The sequence below is a fragment of the Psammomys obesus genome, unplaced genomic scaffold (assembly GCF_907164565.1).
Source record: "Psammomys obesus unplaced genomic scaffold, mPsaObe1.curated_primary_1811, whole genome shotgun sequence".
Lineage (NCBI taxonomy): Eukaryota > Metazoa > Chordata > Mammalia > Rodentia > Muridae > Psammomys > Psammomys obesus.
The window spans coordinates 2,812,120-2,830,402 of NW_026596433.1; the positions used below are offsets into that span (position 1 = coordinate 2,812,120).

General features: G+C 37.1%; 1 protein-coding gene across 3 annotated transcripts in view; it reads right to left on the bottom strand.

Annotated features, from left to right (window-relative positions):
• The window catches only part of LOC129669607 (probable ATP-dependent RNA helicase DDX60), a 116,749-nt gene that overhangs the window by 55,995 nt on the left and 42,471 nt on the right, over window positions 1–18,283 (bottom strand). For all 3 annotated transcript variants that reach the window (XM_055597900.1, XM_055597898.1, XM_055597899.1), the window contains exons 14-19: window positions 16,566–16,818; window positions 14,030–14,196; window positions 13,383–13,541; window positions 7,180–7,329; window positions 4,944–5,063; window positions 2,884–2,979 (exon numbers count right to left, since the gene is read on the bottom strand). In XM_055597900.1, the coding sequence (XP_055453875.1) occupies window positions 2,884–2,979; window positions 4,944–5,063; window positions 7,180–7,329; window positions 13,383–13,541; window positions 14,030–14,196; window positions 16,566–16,818 (945 nt within the window). The remainder of the gene's footprint in view (window positions 1–2,883; window positions 2,980–4,943; window positions 5,064–7,179; window positions 7,330–13,382; window positions 13,542–14,029; window positions 14,197–16,565; window positions 16,819–18,283) is intronic.

An 18,283-nucleotide genomic window follows, 5' to 3' on the forward strand; every position in this document is an offset into this window, starting at 1 on the left:
TAACAAACTGAAAGAAAAAAACCACATGATAATCTCCCTAGATGCTGAAAAAGCATTTGACAAAATCCAACATACATTCATATTTAAAGTACTGGAGAGATCAGGGATACAAGGCACATATCTAAACATAGTAAAGGCGATTTACAGCAAGCCTATAGCCAACATCAAACTGAACTGAGAGAAACTTAAAGCAATCCCACTGAAATCAGGGACAAGACAAGGCTGCCCACTCTCTCCATATCTCTTCAACATAGCGCTGGAAGTCCTTGCTAGAGCAATAAGACAGTTGAAGGAGATCAAGGGGATACAGATGGGAAAGGAAGAAGTCAAATTATCACTATTTGCAGATGATATGATAGTATATATGAGTGAGCCCAAAAACTCTACCAGGGAACTCCTACAGCTGATAAACACCTTCAGCAAAGTGGCCGGATACAAAATTAACTCAAAAAAATCAGTAGCACTCCTGTATACAAAAGACAAAAGGGCTGAGAAAGAAATTAGAGAAACAACACCATTCACAATAGCCACAAATGACATAAAGTACCTTGGCGTAACCCTAACCAAGCAAGTCAAAGACTTGTATGAAAAAAATTTCAAGTCTCTGAAGAAAGAATTAGAGGAAGATATGAGAAGATGGAAAGATCTCCCATGCTCATGGCTTGGCAGGATTAACATAGTAAAAATGGCCATCTTACCTAAAGCAATCTACAGATTTAATGCAATTCCCATCAAATTGCCAACACAATTCTTTACAGACCTGGAAAGAAAAATTCTCAACTTCATATGGAATAACAAGAAACCGAGAATTGCTAAAACAATCCTCTACAATAAAAGATCTTCTGGAGGTATCTCCATCCCTGATCTCAAGCTGTACTATAGAGCAACAGTTATAAAAACTGCATGGTACTGGCATAGAAACAGAATGGTGGATCAATGGAATCGAACAGAAGACACAGAAATAAACCCACACACTTACGGACACCTGATTTTTGACAAAGATGCCAAAACCAGACAATGGAAAAAAGATAGCATCTTCAACAAATGGTGCTGGTCCAACTGGATGTCTACATGTAGAAAAATGAAAATATATCCATACTTATCGCCCTGCACAAAACTGAAGTCCAAGTGGATCAAAGACCTCAACATAAAACCAGACACATTAAATCGGCTAGAAAAAAAAGTGGGGAATACCCTAGAACTCATTGGTACAGGAGAAAACTTCCTGAACAGAACACCAACAGCACAGGCTCTAAGAGCAACAATCAATAAATGGGACCTCATGAAATTGAAAAGCTTCTGTAAAGCAAAGGACACTGTCATCAAAACAAAGCAACTGCCTACAGATTGGGAAAGAATCATCACCAAACCTTTATCTGACAGAGGACTCATATCCAATATATATAAAGAACTAAACAAGCTGAAAAGCAACAAACCAAGTAATCCACTTAAAAAATGGGGAACAGAACTAAAGAGAGAATTCTCGACAGAGGAATATCGAATGGCAGAGAAGCACTTAAAGAAATGCTCAACCTCATTAGCCATTAGGGAAATGCAAATCAAAACAACCCTGAGATTTCACCTTACACCCATCAGAATGGCCAAGATGAAAAACTCAAGGGACAACACATGCTGGAGAGGTTGTGGAGAAAGAGGAACCCTTCTCCACTGCTGGTGGGAATGTAAACTTGTACAACCACTCTGGAAATCTATCTGGCGCTTCCTCAGACAATTAGGAATAGTGCTTCCTCAAGACCCAGCTATACCACTCCTAGGCATATACCCAAAAGAGGCTCAAGTACACAAAAAGGACATTTGCTCAACCATGTTTGTAGCAGCTTTATTTGTAATAGCCAGAAGCTGGAAACAACCCAGATGCCCCTCAACTGAAGAATGGATGCAGAAACTGTGGTACATCTATACAATGGAGTATTACTCAGCAATGAAAAATACGGAAATCATGAAATTTGCAGGTAAATGGTGGGACCTGGAAAGGATCATCCTGAGTGAGTTGTCCCAGAAGCAAAAAGACACATATGGTATATACTCACTCATATAAACATATAATATAGAATAAACCCACTAAAATCTGTACATCTAAACAAACTAAGCAAAAGAGAGGACCCTAAGTAAAATGTTCAAGCCCCATCCTGAAAGGCAAAGAGGATGGACATCAGAAGAAAAAGAAAATAGAAAACAACCTCGGAACCTGCTACAGAGGGCCTCTGAAAGCCAGAAGAAAACAGGAAACAACCTTGAAACCTGCCACAGAGGGCCTCTGAAAGCTTCTGCAGTATAGACTGTCAAAGCAGATGCTGAGCCTGATGGCCAACTGATGGGCAGAGTGAATGGAATTCTATGTAAGAAGTGGGAAATAGTAAGAGCTGGAGGGGACAGGAACTCCACAAGGAGAGCAACAGAACAAGATAATTTGAACACAGGGAACTTCCCAAAGACTCATACTCCAACCAAGGACTATTCGTGGAGATGACCTGGAACCCCTGCACAGGTGTAGCCCATGGCAGTTCAGTGTCCAAGTGGGTTACATAGTAATGGGAAGAGGGACTGCCTCTGACGTAATCTGATTGGCCTGCTCGTTGATCACTTCCCCCTGAGGGGGGAGCAGCCTTACCAGGCCACAGTAGAGGACAATGCAGCCACTTTTGATGAGAACTGATAGACTAAGATCAGAAAGAAGGAGAGGAGGACCTCCCCTATCAGTGGACTTGGGGAGTGGCATGCATGCAGAAAGGGGAGGGAGGGTGGGATTGGGAGGGGAGGAGGGAGGGGCTTATGGCGGGATACATAATGAATAAAGTGTAATTAATAAAAAATTAAAAAAAAATACTAAGAAGTTAGCGTGAGAAGTAATGCCAATCTTACCTCATCAAATATAACATATCTGATCCTTTTCACCCAGTTTTGACGATGAGGAGCTAGTAGCAGAATTTCAAAGCACGCTGGAACAGTAACAAGCACCTAAAAGTAAGAGTATCATGTGAAGTAATCCTTAGCATGCGCACAGTTATAAAACTACACAAGGTAAACTTGAGTCCTGAATGCATCTTCTAACAGTTAAGACCTGATACTCCTTCTAAGAATAGGGTTCATTACACTTGTGATGTATTTATTTGTTTGAACCACATGAAACTTCTATTTTCATGGGAAAAAGGGTAAAATATGAAATCTGAAGTACATATCCTTGTTTATAAGCATTCCAAATGTTTCCAGCCCTAAATGGAACACATATATTTACCTGTTTCCAAATGCCTTCCAGAAACGATCAGAAAAAAAGGGTGGAAAGAACATGAAAGCCAGGAGAGAGTAACTGCTGTAGGCGCAATGGTTATTGTGTACTGTGTAAAGATTCAAATGTGATTTCTGTGCCGCCTATATCTGGTTACAAACTTGTTTTGAGAATCTTCTGTCCAGATATTATGTAAACACTGCTCTCCAATTGTTCCCTAACAAAGCAGTTTACAGCCAATCGCTGAGCAGAGGAGAGAATAAGGCTGGACTTCCTGCCAGCCAGCGAAGGAGGACATAAAGACGGGAAGAGGGGATTCAGCCAAGCCATCAAGAGACAACAGCTAAGTAAGCAGCCATAAAATGCCAAGTATCTCAGGAATTTTGGCAAAGATGGAGTCAGACTAGCCTAGAGGGTTAATAAAGAGTAATAACTGCTTAATTGTTGTGCCGTAATGCATATTAAATAAAGTAATAGTCCAGTCTGAATTATTTGGGTGATAGCCAGGTTAAGAGGGAAACTGCAGCATCAACACACATTTTTAAAGTTACCACTACAAACTGCCATCTTCTGAATAAGGTATGGCGGTTTCACTCATGAACTCAAAGCAGTTGTGCTTATTTGTATAAGACCTGCAGAAAACCAAACCAATCAAAATTGCAGTATGAATGAGGAAACAGCTCAGAAGACCCCACTCCAGCCGAGTAGCTATTGGCAGTTGATGGCTGCTAGGAAAGACACATGATACTGGGAGGGATACAGGTTGTAGGGAGAAAAAGAAAATGGAAGTTGAAGAATGTGTTCATAATACACCTCCAACATATATGAAATTATCAAAAATAAATAAATAAAAATGTTTTAACTAAATACTCTAGAAAAAAGATGTTAGAATCAAAGTTGTTAATTTTTTAATTAAATTTTATTTTTTTAAATTAATTTCATTTTATTTGCTTTGTATTCCAGCTGTAGTTTCCTCCCTCACTCCCTCCCAATCCTACCCTCCCTCATCTCCTCCCATGCTCCTCACTATGTCCACTGATAGGAGAGGTCCTCCTCCCCTTCCATCTGATCCTAGCTTATCAGGTCTCATCGGACTGGCTGCCATGTCCTCCTCTGTGGCCTGGCAAGGCTGCCCCTCCCTCAGGGGAGAGGGAGTGTCAAAGAGCCTGCCATTGAGTTCATGAATTTTAACCTTATTTCAAAACTAACACTAACAGAATTTGTGTTGGAAGATGTTTCTTTGAAAGATAATCAAGGCAGCACATTGCCAAGTCTACTACATAATGCTCTAAAATCATGTCTTCACTAATGCTAGGTTTGCTTACTACAACCCAACACATTTTTAACTAAAATGAGCATCTTTAACAAGAGAAAGTAATTATGATTATATGTTACTGTTCACAAAGTTTTTGTAGCTTGTAAGATCTTTCAATCATTTTGAATCCCACTGTACAGCAATACCATGAATGAGTTATAAACTGAAAGTTTAAATCAAAATGAAAGCCTCTTTACAGAAAATGAGTTCTATTATTTACAGTCTTTACAATGTAACACAATTATATTTTCTCTGAAGCAGTTTTATCCTTCACAAATACAAGGAAATTATTTTCACAGGTCTTGTGAAGATGTTATATTTCCAGCCAAAACATTCTTATATAATAATTTAATAGCAACTTTATTAAATATTATGTCAAACCTGACAGTTGAGGGCATCATGACGATATTCCCTTGTAAAAACACCACATACAACTTCACCAGCTGGCATGATTTTGGTATAACGATGTTGAACAGTTGCTGCCACTTGGTTAACAAGAGCCTGATTGACAGGGAAACAGATGTATTAGCTCTGTAATAAAGTGTAGATGATCAAAATTTAATAGAATGATGAAAATGTCAAAAACTGTCTGGATATGAATGCAGAAAACTTAACAAATCCTTTCCTTTACCCCATGCCACACAAAAAGCTCCTCCTCTGAGTAACTACACTATAAATCTGAACTTCTATGATTAACAACAACCTTAAGTAAAACAGAAATGGACAATATTAATCTGAAAGTAAAATGGCAAAAGTATCCTTTATAGCAGAAAAATTAGCATGCATAGCACAATAGAATAATCACCACTTATAATCTGAGTCTATCACAGAAGCAAGTGTAAATAGATTTGTATCACATATTGCAGCATCACCTCCAGATGTCAAAAGTTTGAATACATACATGATTCTGTACAGTCTCACTTAGGTCAAGCAGGTAGTCTAGCCAGCAGACTCTATAATTTTTCAAGCATCTTTTTCATGCTTTATAACCTCTCCCCCCAAATGTAAACACTGAAGAGATGAAAATGTAAAATTTCTAATATTACCATAACTATACTTAAAAGTGACAGTTCAATTATTTTAATGTATCTAAACACACAAGATACATCAAACACACAAGATACATTGTGCTGGCTAGTTTTATGTCAGCTGGACCCAAAGCTTGAGTCATTTCAGAAGAGAAAATCTTAACTGAGAAAATGATTCTAGCTGATTGGCCTGTGGTGCATTTTCTTGGTTAATAATTGACATTGGGGTCACACATCTCACTTTGGACAGTGTCACCCCTGGTCTAGTGGTCCTAGCTGCTACAGAAAAGCAGGATTAGAAAAGCATGAGGGGGATAGACCATATCCAGTACTCCTCCATAGCCTCTGCATCAATGTAACAACCTATGTCCAGGTTCCTGCCCTGACTCCCTCAGTGATGGACTGTGTTGTGGAAGTACAAACTGAAGCAAACCCTTCACTCTGTGATTTTTATTTTATTACAACAATAGGAGCACTAAGGAAGATGGTTATGATTACACAAAGATTTTAATATTATCATTGGAATGAGTAACCCTAAAAAGCTAAGTTAAAAACCCGATCCACAAATGTATATTTCATCCTGGTTCAGAAAAAGATGTATCATGCATTATTCAAATTTTGATAAATTAGTAAAAAGGTTACTATAAAAACAGGAAAATGTACCAAGTAGATCATGAATAAAGACATACCACAGACCAAATTGCTGATCAGACAAATGCATGTCTAAAAATAGATTTCACCTCGGAGTATAGTAGAAACTTGCTGAATAACAGCAGAACCATTCAGAAAGATTTGAGATTCCATTTCACTCCAATTAAAATGATTAGATCAAGAAGAAAAAATGTTAACATTTGGGAAAAATATGTGAAAAGTGGAACCCTTAACCACTACTGATGAGGGTATAAATCATTATTGAGGTTTCACAAAATACTAATAAAAACAAACAAAAACTATCTCTGACCTGAATATCACTCCTGAATATATACTCACAGATCTTCAAGTCTTACTACAGAGATACTTTCACATCCATGCCCGTATTTTCACTATTCCAATAGCTAAGAATTAGAAGCAGCCTCGACATCCAGAAACACATTAATAAATAAAGAAAATATAACACAAATATACAGTTCCATTAAAATATAAAGAAAAATGAGAACATGTTCACAAAAAATGGACATAGCTAGGAATTATTATATTAAGCAAAATAACACAGGCTCAAAAAGACAAATAGTACATGTTTCTCATATTTGTTTCATAAACTTTAGTTGTATATGTATGTGTGTATGTATGTGGCTAAGAATGGGTATAGGTCATCAAACTAGAAAGGAAATCATGAGAAGGGAATAAGGTCATAAAGGGAGGAAGGGAAATAATCAATAGAATATATGTGACATGAAAGTGGAAAAAGAGCTACAAGAGAACAAAGGGGAGCAATAGAGAAGGACTATAGCATAGAAGAGGTTAGTATTGAAGGAGGGTCAAAATATCAAAACACCATGCATGAAAATACTATTATGAAGCCCACTACTTGGTATGTTAATCTTTAGCTAGTGAAAATAAATAAAAATATTACATTCACTAATCCCTACCTTTGTTGGTGCAACATACACAACCACACCTTCATCACTCTCCTTCAGCACCTTCTCCATGCAGTAGTAGGAAGCATAAGTTTTACCAGAGGATGTTGGGGCAACAATCACTGCTGACTCATAATTATCCACCACATCCAGGAGCTCTCTCTGCAGGGGTCAGAGCATGGTTTGTGTCAATGAAACAAGCCATGTTACTGAGACAGACAATTTTTTTCCATTATGATTTTTCCAAACCTCAGTAATTATGTGCTGTACATCCATAGAAAAATTATAAGAAAAATCTGATAGACTACTCATTATCTCAAATAACACATTTTTTTTCAAATTTTTGATGATAAAAATTTTTGTGAGATGAGTTCTATTTGTGAAAATAGAGTATAAAAACTAAAAAGAAAGTTACAGAGAAGAGGGACTATTCAAGCAAAAGAAGGAGCCACCGAGGAGGACAATGAATCAAGTGTGTGTATTGATGGAAATGTGATCAAAGTATAAAGCATACCTGGAGAAAATGACCACTATGAAGCCTGTTCTTTTGTGCAATGAATATATAATAAAAAGGTAAATCACTCAAAAAGTGTCAGATTAAGAAAATATTAGGAAGATGGTTTTTAATATTTACAAGTCCAGAGTATCTTTGAGAAATACAGTTGTTGGACCCAGCCAACCCATATTTGTAAGGCAGTAAGCAAATAGTTGAAAGTGCTGAAATAATAGGGTCTTCATTTTGCTTTTAACTCTCTATGGGGTACTCAATTAAGGCACCATCTCTGAGCCCCACGGTTTTATTCATCAAGATGATGTCTTGTCAAAAAAATAGAACACCTACTTGATCATGATGGATGATGTCATTGATATGTTCTTGGATCTGGTTTGCAAGTATTTTATCATTTTTGTGTCAATGTTCATGAGTGAAACTGGTCTGAAATTCTCTTTCTTTGTTATGTCTTTGTGAAGTTTAGGTATCAGTATGACTGGCTTCATAGAATGAGTTTGGCAATGTTCCTTTTATTTCTATGTTCTAAAATACTTTGAGTATTGGTATTAGCTCTTTTTTGAAATGTCTGGTAGAATACTGTGCTAAAACCATATGGTCATGGGTTTTTTTCTGAATGGGAGACTTTTGATGACTGCTTCTACTTCCTTACAGGTTATAGGACTGTTTAAACTGTATACCTGATCTTGATTTGAATTTGGTAGGTGAAATCTATCAGTAAAATCATCCATTTACTTTAGATTTTCCAATTTTGTGGAATACAGGCTTTTAAAGTAAGACCTAATGATTTTTTTTATTTCCTTCTTCTCTGTTATTCCCCCTCTTTTCACTTCTGATTTTGTTAATTTGGCTCTCATTCTGCCTTTTGGTTAGTTTGGCTAAGGGTTTATCTAGCTTTTTGATTTTCTCAAAGAAACAGCTCTTGATTTCATTGATTCTTTGTATTATTCTCTTTGTTTTAATTTTATTGATTTCAGCCCTGAGCTTGATCATTTCCTGTTGTCTTTTTGGTGTGTTTGCTTCTTTCTATTCTAGAGCTTTCAGGTGTACTATTAAGTTGCTAGTATGTGATCTTTTCAATTTCTTTATGAAGGCACAAAAACTCAACAATGAGAGAATCTTAGTACAATCTCCCTAATGAACACTGATGCAAAAATACTCAATAAAATACTCTCAAACCAAATCCAAGGACACATCAAATACCTCATCCACCATGATCAAGTGCCATGACCAAGTAGGATTCATCCCAGGAATGCAGGGATGGTTCAATATATGACAATCCATAGATGTAATCCACCATATAAACAAACTCAAAGAAAGAAATCACATGATCATCTCATTAGATGCAGAAAAAGCCTTTAACAAAATCCAACACCTCTTCATATGAAAGTCTTGGAGAGACCAGGGGCACAAGGTCCATAAATAAACATAATAAAGGCTATACACAGCAAGCCAAGAGCCAACATCAAAGTAAATGGCTAGAAACTCAAAACAATTCCATTAAAATCAGGGACAATACAAGGATATCCACTCTCTCCATATCTCTTCAATATATTATATGAAGCAATAAGACAACTAAACAAGATCAAGTAGATTCAAATCAGGAAGAAAGAAGTCAGTGTGTCCCAATGTACAGATGATATAACAGTATATGTAAGTGATCCCGAAAATTCCACCATAGAACTCTTACAGCTAATAAACAGCTTCAGCAAAGTAGCTGGATACAATACTAATTAAAAATATATATATCAGTAACCCTTCTGTATAAAAATGACAAACCGGCTGAGATAGAAATTAAGGAAACTATAGATTTCACAAGCCACAAATAATATAAAGTATATTGGTATAACTCAAAGCCAGCAAGTGAAAGACCTGTATGACAAAAATTTCAAGTCTCTGACAAAATGAAATTGAAGAAGAGGTCAGAAAATAGAAAGATGTCCTATACTTGTGAATGGGTAGGAATAACATAGTAAAAATGGCCATTTTACCAAAAGCAATCTACAGATTCGACACAATTCCCATCAAAATACCAACACAGTTCTTTACAGACCTTGAAAGAACAATTATTAACTTCATATGGAAAAACAAAACACCAGAATAGACAAAACAATCCTACACAATAAAAGAACTTCTGGAGGTATCTCCCTCCCTGATCTCAAGCTGTACTATTCAGCAACAGTAATAAAAATGTCATGGTACTGGCATAGACATAGACTGGAGGCTCAATTTAATTGAATTGAAGATCCAGAAATAAACCCACATATCACACTTGATTTTTGACAAAAAAAAAAAAAGGCCAAAACTACACAGTGGAAAAAAGACAGCATCTTCAGCAACTGGAAACTCAATTCCTCAATTCTGAGTGGATCAAACACCTCAATATAACACCAAATACACTAAATCCTTTTAAAGAGAAAGTGGGGAAGAGCCTTAAATTCACAGGAGACAAATTCTTGAACCAACAGTTCAAGCTCTAAAATCAACAAGTATAAAATGGAACCTCTTGAAACTGAAAAGCTTCCATAAGGCAAAGGTCACTGTCAATAGAACAAAATGACAGTCTACAGATTGGGAAAAAGATCTTCACCAATGCTACATTTGACTAAAAGCCAAAATATATAATGAACTCAAGAAATCAAACACCAATAAATAAAATAACCCAATTAACATCTTGAGTGAGGTAACCTAGAAACAGAAAGACAGGCATGGTACACACTCAGTTATAAGCGGATATCAGCAGTATAATACATGAAAACCATCTAAAGACCTAAAGAAGTTAAACACTAAGGAGGGTCGTAGAAAGGATGCTTAAATCTCATTCAGAATGGCAAATAAGATAGACATCAGATGGAGTGGAAGAGAGGAAACAAGACAGGAGCCTATGAAGAGTTTAAGTTAGCCTGGGTATAGTCAGCCTTAGTATAACTCAATTTTGAAATAAAGAGCCATCTTGACTGGGAGCTGAATTCAGGTACCAGGAAATATCACAGAACGAACACTTGGCAGAGAACAAAGTTAACTCTCCTAGCAACAGTCTCCAGGAATTATTACAGAATAAATATTTCATAGAAAAAAGAGACAATCTCCCTGGCATTAATCAATGAGAATCGGTTGAGAATCGTGTGAGAAATTTTTCCCCAATGTTTCAGATATAGTTTAAAAGAATAGCAATTGTGACCATATGTCTTAGGCAATTGTGCCTCAGAGAAGGTCACCTCACCCCTCTAACTTTTACTTGATCCTGTAATATCAAGGCATGAAACCCCTGCTTGCTGTCATGGAGACCCCCTACTCACAGTATCCCTTTAAAAATCCTTCTCACTCAGGGCTCGAGGTCCCACTTCTCTACTGCTGCATTAGTGAGACTTGGGTCCTGAGTTTGATAGCTCTCGTAATAAAGCTCTCTTGCTATTGCATCAAGTTGTCTCCTGGTGATCTCTGAGGGTCCCGTAAACCTGGATTACACCTACTATAGAAGGTCCTCTGAAAGGATTCACCAACAGGAGATCGAAGCAGATACTTAGACTCAGGGTTACACTTGGGCAGAGTGCAGGGAGTCTTATGGAGAAGAGAGGGGTGGGAGTTGACCAACATGGAGGGGACAGAAACCCCACAAGGAGACCAATAAAACTAAATGATCTGAGACCAGGGGGTCCTGCAAAGGACCATGGAACAGACCTAGATGCCCTGCTCAGATGTGGCCAATTGGCAGCTCATCTCCATGTGGATCTCTGAGTGAGGGGAGCGGGGGCTTCCTCTATCATGAACTCAGTTGACTACTTTTTGATCACTCGTCCCTGGTGATGCATCCTTGCCACGCCACTAAAGAAGAGGATCCAGGCAATCCTGATGAGACTTAACAAGCTATGGGCAGATGTACTAGCGAACTCCCCCTTTCAGTGGACTAGGGGAAGGAGATAGGGAGAAAAGGAAGGGAGGGTGGGATTGGGGGTTTCGGGGTAGCTTCAATCTAGATATGTAATGAATAAACTGTGAAGAAAACAATAATTTTTTTTTAAATGTGGCACAGAACTAAACAGAATTCTCAATAGAGGAATCTCAAATGGCCAAGAGGCACTTAAAGAAATGTTCAGTGTCCTTAGTCATCAGGGAAATGTTAATCAAAATGACTCTGAGAGTCAATCTTACACCAGTCTCAAGTGATGGCGCATGGTGGCGAAAATATGAAAAAGGGGGAACACTCTTCCATTGTTGTACAAGTGAAAACATATACAACCACTTTGAAAACCACTTTCTCAGAAAATTGGGAATAGCTGTTCCTCAAGACCCAGCTATACCACTCCTGGGTATATACCCAAAAGATGGTCTACCATACAGGAAAGACACTTGCTCAACTATGTTCACAAAAGCCTTACCCATAGTAGCCAGAATCTGGAAACAACTTAAATGTCCCTCAACCAAAGAATGGATAAAGAAACAGTTGCACATTTACACAGTTTACTACTGCTCTGCTATTAAAAACAAAGAAATCACAAAAATTTCAGACAAATGAAGGGAACTAGAAAGGACCATCCTGGGTGAGGTAACTCACATTCAGAAAGACATACATGCTATGTACTCACTTTTAAGTGGATTTTAGCCATATAGTTCAGGATAAACAGACTACAAGGCATAGATGCAAAGAAGATAATTAACAAAGAGGATACAAGGGAAGATGCATAAATCTCACTCAGAAAGGGAAATAGAGTAGATAGGTAGTGTTTGAAGAGAGGGAATAAGGTAAAAGAGAGGGCTCAGAGAAATATGAGGGTGGAGATCGGAACTGAGGAGAGCAGGGTTGAGAGGACAAAAGGCCAGCAGAGAAAAGAGAAACTGAGTGTGGGGGCATCTCTGTGAAAAAGCTGGAGACCTAAGTCAGGGTAGGCTACTGGGAGGATATGAAGAAGATTCAAACAGACACTCCTAGTAGCAGAGGCTGTAGAGCCTGAAAATGATACCCTCTAACTATACAAGTTTCCTAGCAAAGGGAGGGGAACACCAATCCACCCACAAAAACCTCTACCTAAAATTTACTGCGCCTACAAAATGTGCAGGGATAAAGATAGAGCATATAGACCACAGACTGAGAGAATGCTCAACCAATGTCTGGCCTAACCAAAGCCCCACCCTATGGGAGAGTGCCAGGCCCTGACACTATGAAAGAAACTCTGCTAAGCTTACAGACAGGAGCCTGACAGAGTTGTCTTCTGAGAGACTCAACCCAGCAACACCTCAGAATAGATGCTGAGACTCAGAGCCAAACACTGGGCAATCAATATGGAGTCTTGTGGAAAAGTGGGAGGAAAGAGAAAAGGACCTGGTGGTGACAGTAGCTCCACAAGAAGACCAACAGGACCAACTAACCAGGGCCCAGAGGGGTTTTCTAAAATAGAAGCATCAACTAAGGACCATGCATGAACTGGACCTAGACCCCTACAAAGATGTAGCCAATGAGCAGCTTAGGCTTCACGTGGGTCCTCAGGTAAGTGGGGAATGCATCTGACAAATGAGACATTTTAGACAGCAAACTAACTATTTGAAGCAAAATGACTTCTAAATGAAATAACTCAGTATTATGAAGTTTATGATAAATATAAATGTAAACACACAAACGCACATGAAAATACACAACTGTAACAAAAAACCTCCTGGATTCATACATGAATTAAAAAATATAATAATTATTTTTTATTCATATTTTTACCTGCCATGTGTCAGGAATAAAATCTTGAACCCTAGGGTCCGGATCTTTTCTCTCTTCTCGTATCAAATAGTGACCCATGTATTGTAGCTGGAAACGGGCTGGCCCAATTCCAACTGAATATTTATTCTTCTTTCTCATTTTTACGTCATCTGCTGCATCCTATGTCGTTTTAAAATATTATTTTGAAAGCAATTAAGTTATAGAAAATTTTGAATAAATAAAATGTTCATGTCTGACTGAGTTTCTTTCATATAAAAACAATTTAAACATCATGAGGACATTACCAGTTTTCTGAAGTACAAATAAATCAATAGATTTCAAGATTTTCAAATGTTTACTCTAATATTTGTGGCTAAAACCTGAAATATTTCAAACAAGTAAACAGCCATTACAAATTTGAGTTGTTTTGCTATAATTAAGTATAGGATTTGTTCTAAAGGTCTGCATAAATTATCAGACATTTAGTGTGCACAGCCAAGTTGTATAAAATATTTCTAATTCTTGATTAATTCAACTTCTAGCATTTGGATTAACTAAGGTGCTATTTTCTATTAAAAATAAACCTAAAAGAGATGAATGTGTTTGAAGGACACTTTGTATATAGCAAATAACAGTTCAGTTAATATGAAGCTATCACAAGATGTTACCTGAGTTGCATATAATGAATTTGCTAGCTCATCAAACCCTAAATACATAAGACATCTGGCTATGAGTTTCTGATCTGCTTCTTGAAGAAGTTCAGAGTGTTTGTCCAACAAGGAGTGGATTCTCTTCATCATACCGACAGCTATGCTTAAGTCTTTCGTGGTTTCACCTTGATACAAATATAAATAATAAAATTGTTGTAAAAGTCATCAAAATAACAAATGTCAATTAATGAAGATCAATCCTCTAATTAATCTTCTACACTCAATGACACTGGCCATCTCACTCGCCTTTAATAGAGATTTTAGAATAGAAAAAAACTAGATAAAAATCTTACGCTTCAATTTCTTGCAGACTCCATACCTCTGAGCTCACATTACAGATGCACTTATCCTGGGTACTAATTGTTGAGTTGGATGAAACTACATTTTTTTATTGAGAATTTTGAATAAAAGTAAACTCAAAGGTGGTGGATTTTACGTTTCAGATATTAAAAACAATTTCATCCTACCACAAATTGCATTCTAATAAATAGTTAATGGAAACTTTTAAAAAATCTTACAGTTCAAAATTAAAATATTATTAAAAACTGGTCTGTAGAGTCGTACTAAATTATAGATCTTTTCTGTCTCACATTGCCATGTCTCCTCTTTTCAAGAAAAACAGTTACATGATGTTTAAACATAAGATTACAACCTTAGCGACATTCATTTAGCCCTATTGTAATACTGAATGTAAGCCCTGAATCCCTTCATTCAGTGCAGTCCATCTCTTTCAGCTCTCAGAGCCAGATTTCCACACACCTGTCCACTTCTCTAGCACAGTCTACACTGTTTATTTCTCCCTTCTGCTAGAACCTTTTCACTCTCACCACAGCTGCTTTGGTTCTGCTTTTCTTTTAGAAAGTGTACACTCTGATCTACCTAACAGAATTACCAATCCCGTAATGAATGCTATTATACAAGAGTCTACCAAGGAAATGTAATAGAGGTCTTATGCCCAGGAGCATTCATTTCATTTACAGTATATGGTATGTGATTGGCTCCCAACGAGCATTATAAACTAAGGTGTTAGGAATCTGATTCATGAGGAAGCCTTCATGGAAAGATATTTTATGAATTGGATGTGGAGGATAAGTAAAATGTGGTTGTTTGAAAAATAAAAACTAAGGCATTTGTGGCAGTCACTACTCTTAATTTCTCTGTCCATCATGTAGTTCCAGAAAGTCCTTATTTACATCTCTGTGATATAGAGAATTGTATATACCTAGGTAAAAGTATGTGTTTACTGGTACCCCTTGTGGTTAAAGTGGCCTGTGATTAAGTTCTAATATCTAAGTAAACGGTTTCTGTGACCCAGAAAGTAAATTAATGGAGAGATAGGGAGCTGGAGAGATGGCTCAGTGGTAAGAGGGGCTGCTCTCTTATAGAGTTAGATTCCCAGCAACAATGTCAGAAGCCTCACAGTAAACTCTAGCTTCAGGGAATCTAATGTCTTCTTCTGCATCTGTGGACAACACACACACACACACACACACACACACACACACACACACACACATCAAATCTAAAAAAGCTTCAGTGTGCAAATGGAGAGTAAACTGGAATGAAAACTGTATACAGAAGGTCAGAAGTCTGGGAGTGAGAAGAGGACATTGAACTTCTGACCTTTCCTAGAGGCACTTTGTTCTTCAACAACCTGCCTCTGCTTCTGTCACTAACCATGGGTCCTGCTAATTTCTAGTAGTTGGACAGAAGAACCTGAAAATCCAGCTGAGACTCTGCTATAAGTCTACAGTGCCTACAAGCAATCTCTAAATGAAATGCAGCATTATAGTGTTTAAGTCACTCTAAATTCTGATCTCTGTTGGTAACATTCAACAGCACATCTTGATTCAATGTCTTGGTTGGAGAGATTGCCTACAAGCAATCTCTAAATGAACACCCATCTTAACTGTGGATAGAACCAGGCCCTCTGCAGGAATCTTGGGCTATAGAAAATATGAACTGAGCTAAGCATGCATTCATCCATCACTCTCCGCCTTTCTGTTGTGAATATGATTTGATCAGCAGCTTCAAGCCCATACTACTTTAATATGTCCTTCAATGATGAGCCATATACCCTTGAGCTGTTCCACAGAGTAAACCCTTTTTCCATTAAGCTGCTTTTATCAAAGTATTTTATCACAGCAACCAATGGAAAACTAAGTTAGCAGGCAAACATAAACACCAGCTTACCCAGAAAGAAAACAATGAATGATGGCTTCTTTCTCTGTGCCTATTATTGGTTATGTTAACAGTTCTCTACCTGGTCAGAAGTTAGGTTAAACCTGTCTGGAATTGTGTGTATACATGTTCTATGTCTTTGCTTTGACTACCTCTTTGAGATGTCACTGCTCATTGATAAAAACAGAAGCAATATTGCTTTGTAAGTCTTACTATACATATTTCTAGTTAACGGGTGACAATCCACCATCATTACATCTCTATGGTCTCTCTAGTTCATCAAGGGAAGTCAACACAATTACACACCACATACCTTCTGCTCGACAGTGATCCTTCCATACTTTCAAGCACACATTTAACCCTACTTTTTCAGCCTGGAATTTTACTGAGTTACTTTTACATGATTTCAAGAACTCTTCCAGCTTCTTCATTCCAGAGTTTAAATTCTTTTTCATCTCCTCCTCAGTATTAAATGACAAGGAATTCCATCTCTGTTCTTCTTTTTGTTCTTCCTTGGCAATTAACCTCTTCTTATTCTCTCTAACAATTATGTCAGCCTTGGTCTCCTGCCCAAATGGAAAAAAAAAAAAAAAACATATCTCATGACAAGATAGAACTATTCCAGACTGATAGTTCATGAATGAAATGTTATTTCAAGTACCCAGTGTTTTTGACCATCATTCCATACTTGAAGTCATAAAAATGTTTTAATTAAGACTCTGTTGATTAAAAACATAAAAATTCAACTCAATGACTATAAAGAACTGCTGTAAATAATTTCCTAAATGTCTAGGTAGTGTTAAATATAAAAGAGTGAATATAATAAAATCAAAGAGGCCTTGAAAATACTCTTTCAAGTCTCCATGCAGTGATGGCTGCTATTCTCTCTGAGATTTTCTGGGTCTTTCTACTGCCTCCTACTCCCTATGTGATCATAATATTTGTATCATGATTACTCTCCTATTCTCATGCCTGTATCATGTATCATTTCCTCTGCCAAGCATCTATCAAACTACTCAAGGTCTACTATATATGCTTCTACATGCATCAGTCTTCCTCTCTAGACTGAGATCCTTGAGATAAAATTGCACCAAAGTTGCCTGGATTGCCTAAGCCAAAGACATTTAGTTCATAATATTTAATGGGTAAATAAGAGAAAAGAGCTGAAGGCAGGGAGTATATAGGAGATATATATATACATATATATATGCATATATATGCATATATATGCATGTATATATGATGCATATATATGATGCATATATTATGTATGTGTATATATAAATATATATTATATCTATAGTTTATATAGTTTATATATATGTAATATATATATATGTATAATCTGCCTTACTTAAAAATGTTTTCAACTGATTTAAATACAATATGGACCTATTTCTTACTGTGGTTTTACCAATCTCGTTTATTTCGCTTTACATGAACAAGGCCAGTGCCATGGTTCAGCAAGTAAAGGTGCTTGCCTTGCAAACCTGATGCTCAAGTTCAATTCCCAGAATCCATGTAAATGTGCAAAAAGATGACTCCACAAAACTTTCTTCTGACATCCATATACATGCCATGACACCCCCACATATACTCACAAACACACAGAAGAAATAAAAATAATTTTATAGGACAAATTAGAGAATTACGTTAGCAAAAGTATCCTGACAGAAACTTTCATTATTCAGCTTAGTCATGAAATTAACATCTAAACATTTATCTATAATAATGTCACATTTAGCTGTCACATTCTCAATCTACTTCATTCCAATCAATAACATTTGCAGTTTCCCATCATTTGCAATTAAGTGTTCCCTGTTGGTTTATTTGCCATAGCTTTTCTACATAAGACAATGAGGAGCCTCAGACTTTTGTCAAGTACAATTGTTGGTATAATGTTCTTTTGGAATGTATACACCTTACCCTTGTTTCATTCAAATGCTGATTTCTCTCACCACTCTCTGGTTTCAATCCTGATGTTGCATTGTGATACTTATTCTAAGCATCACCTGTCTCAAGTTTGTGTAA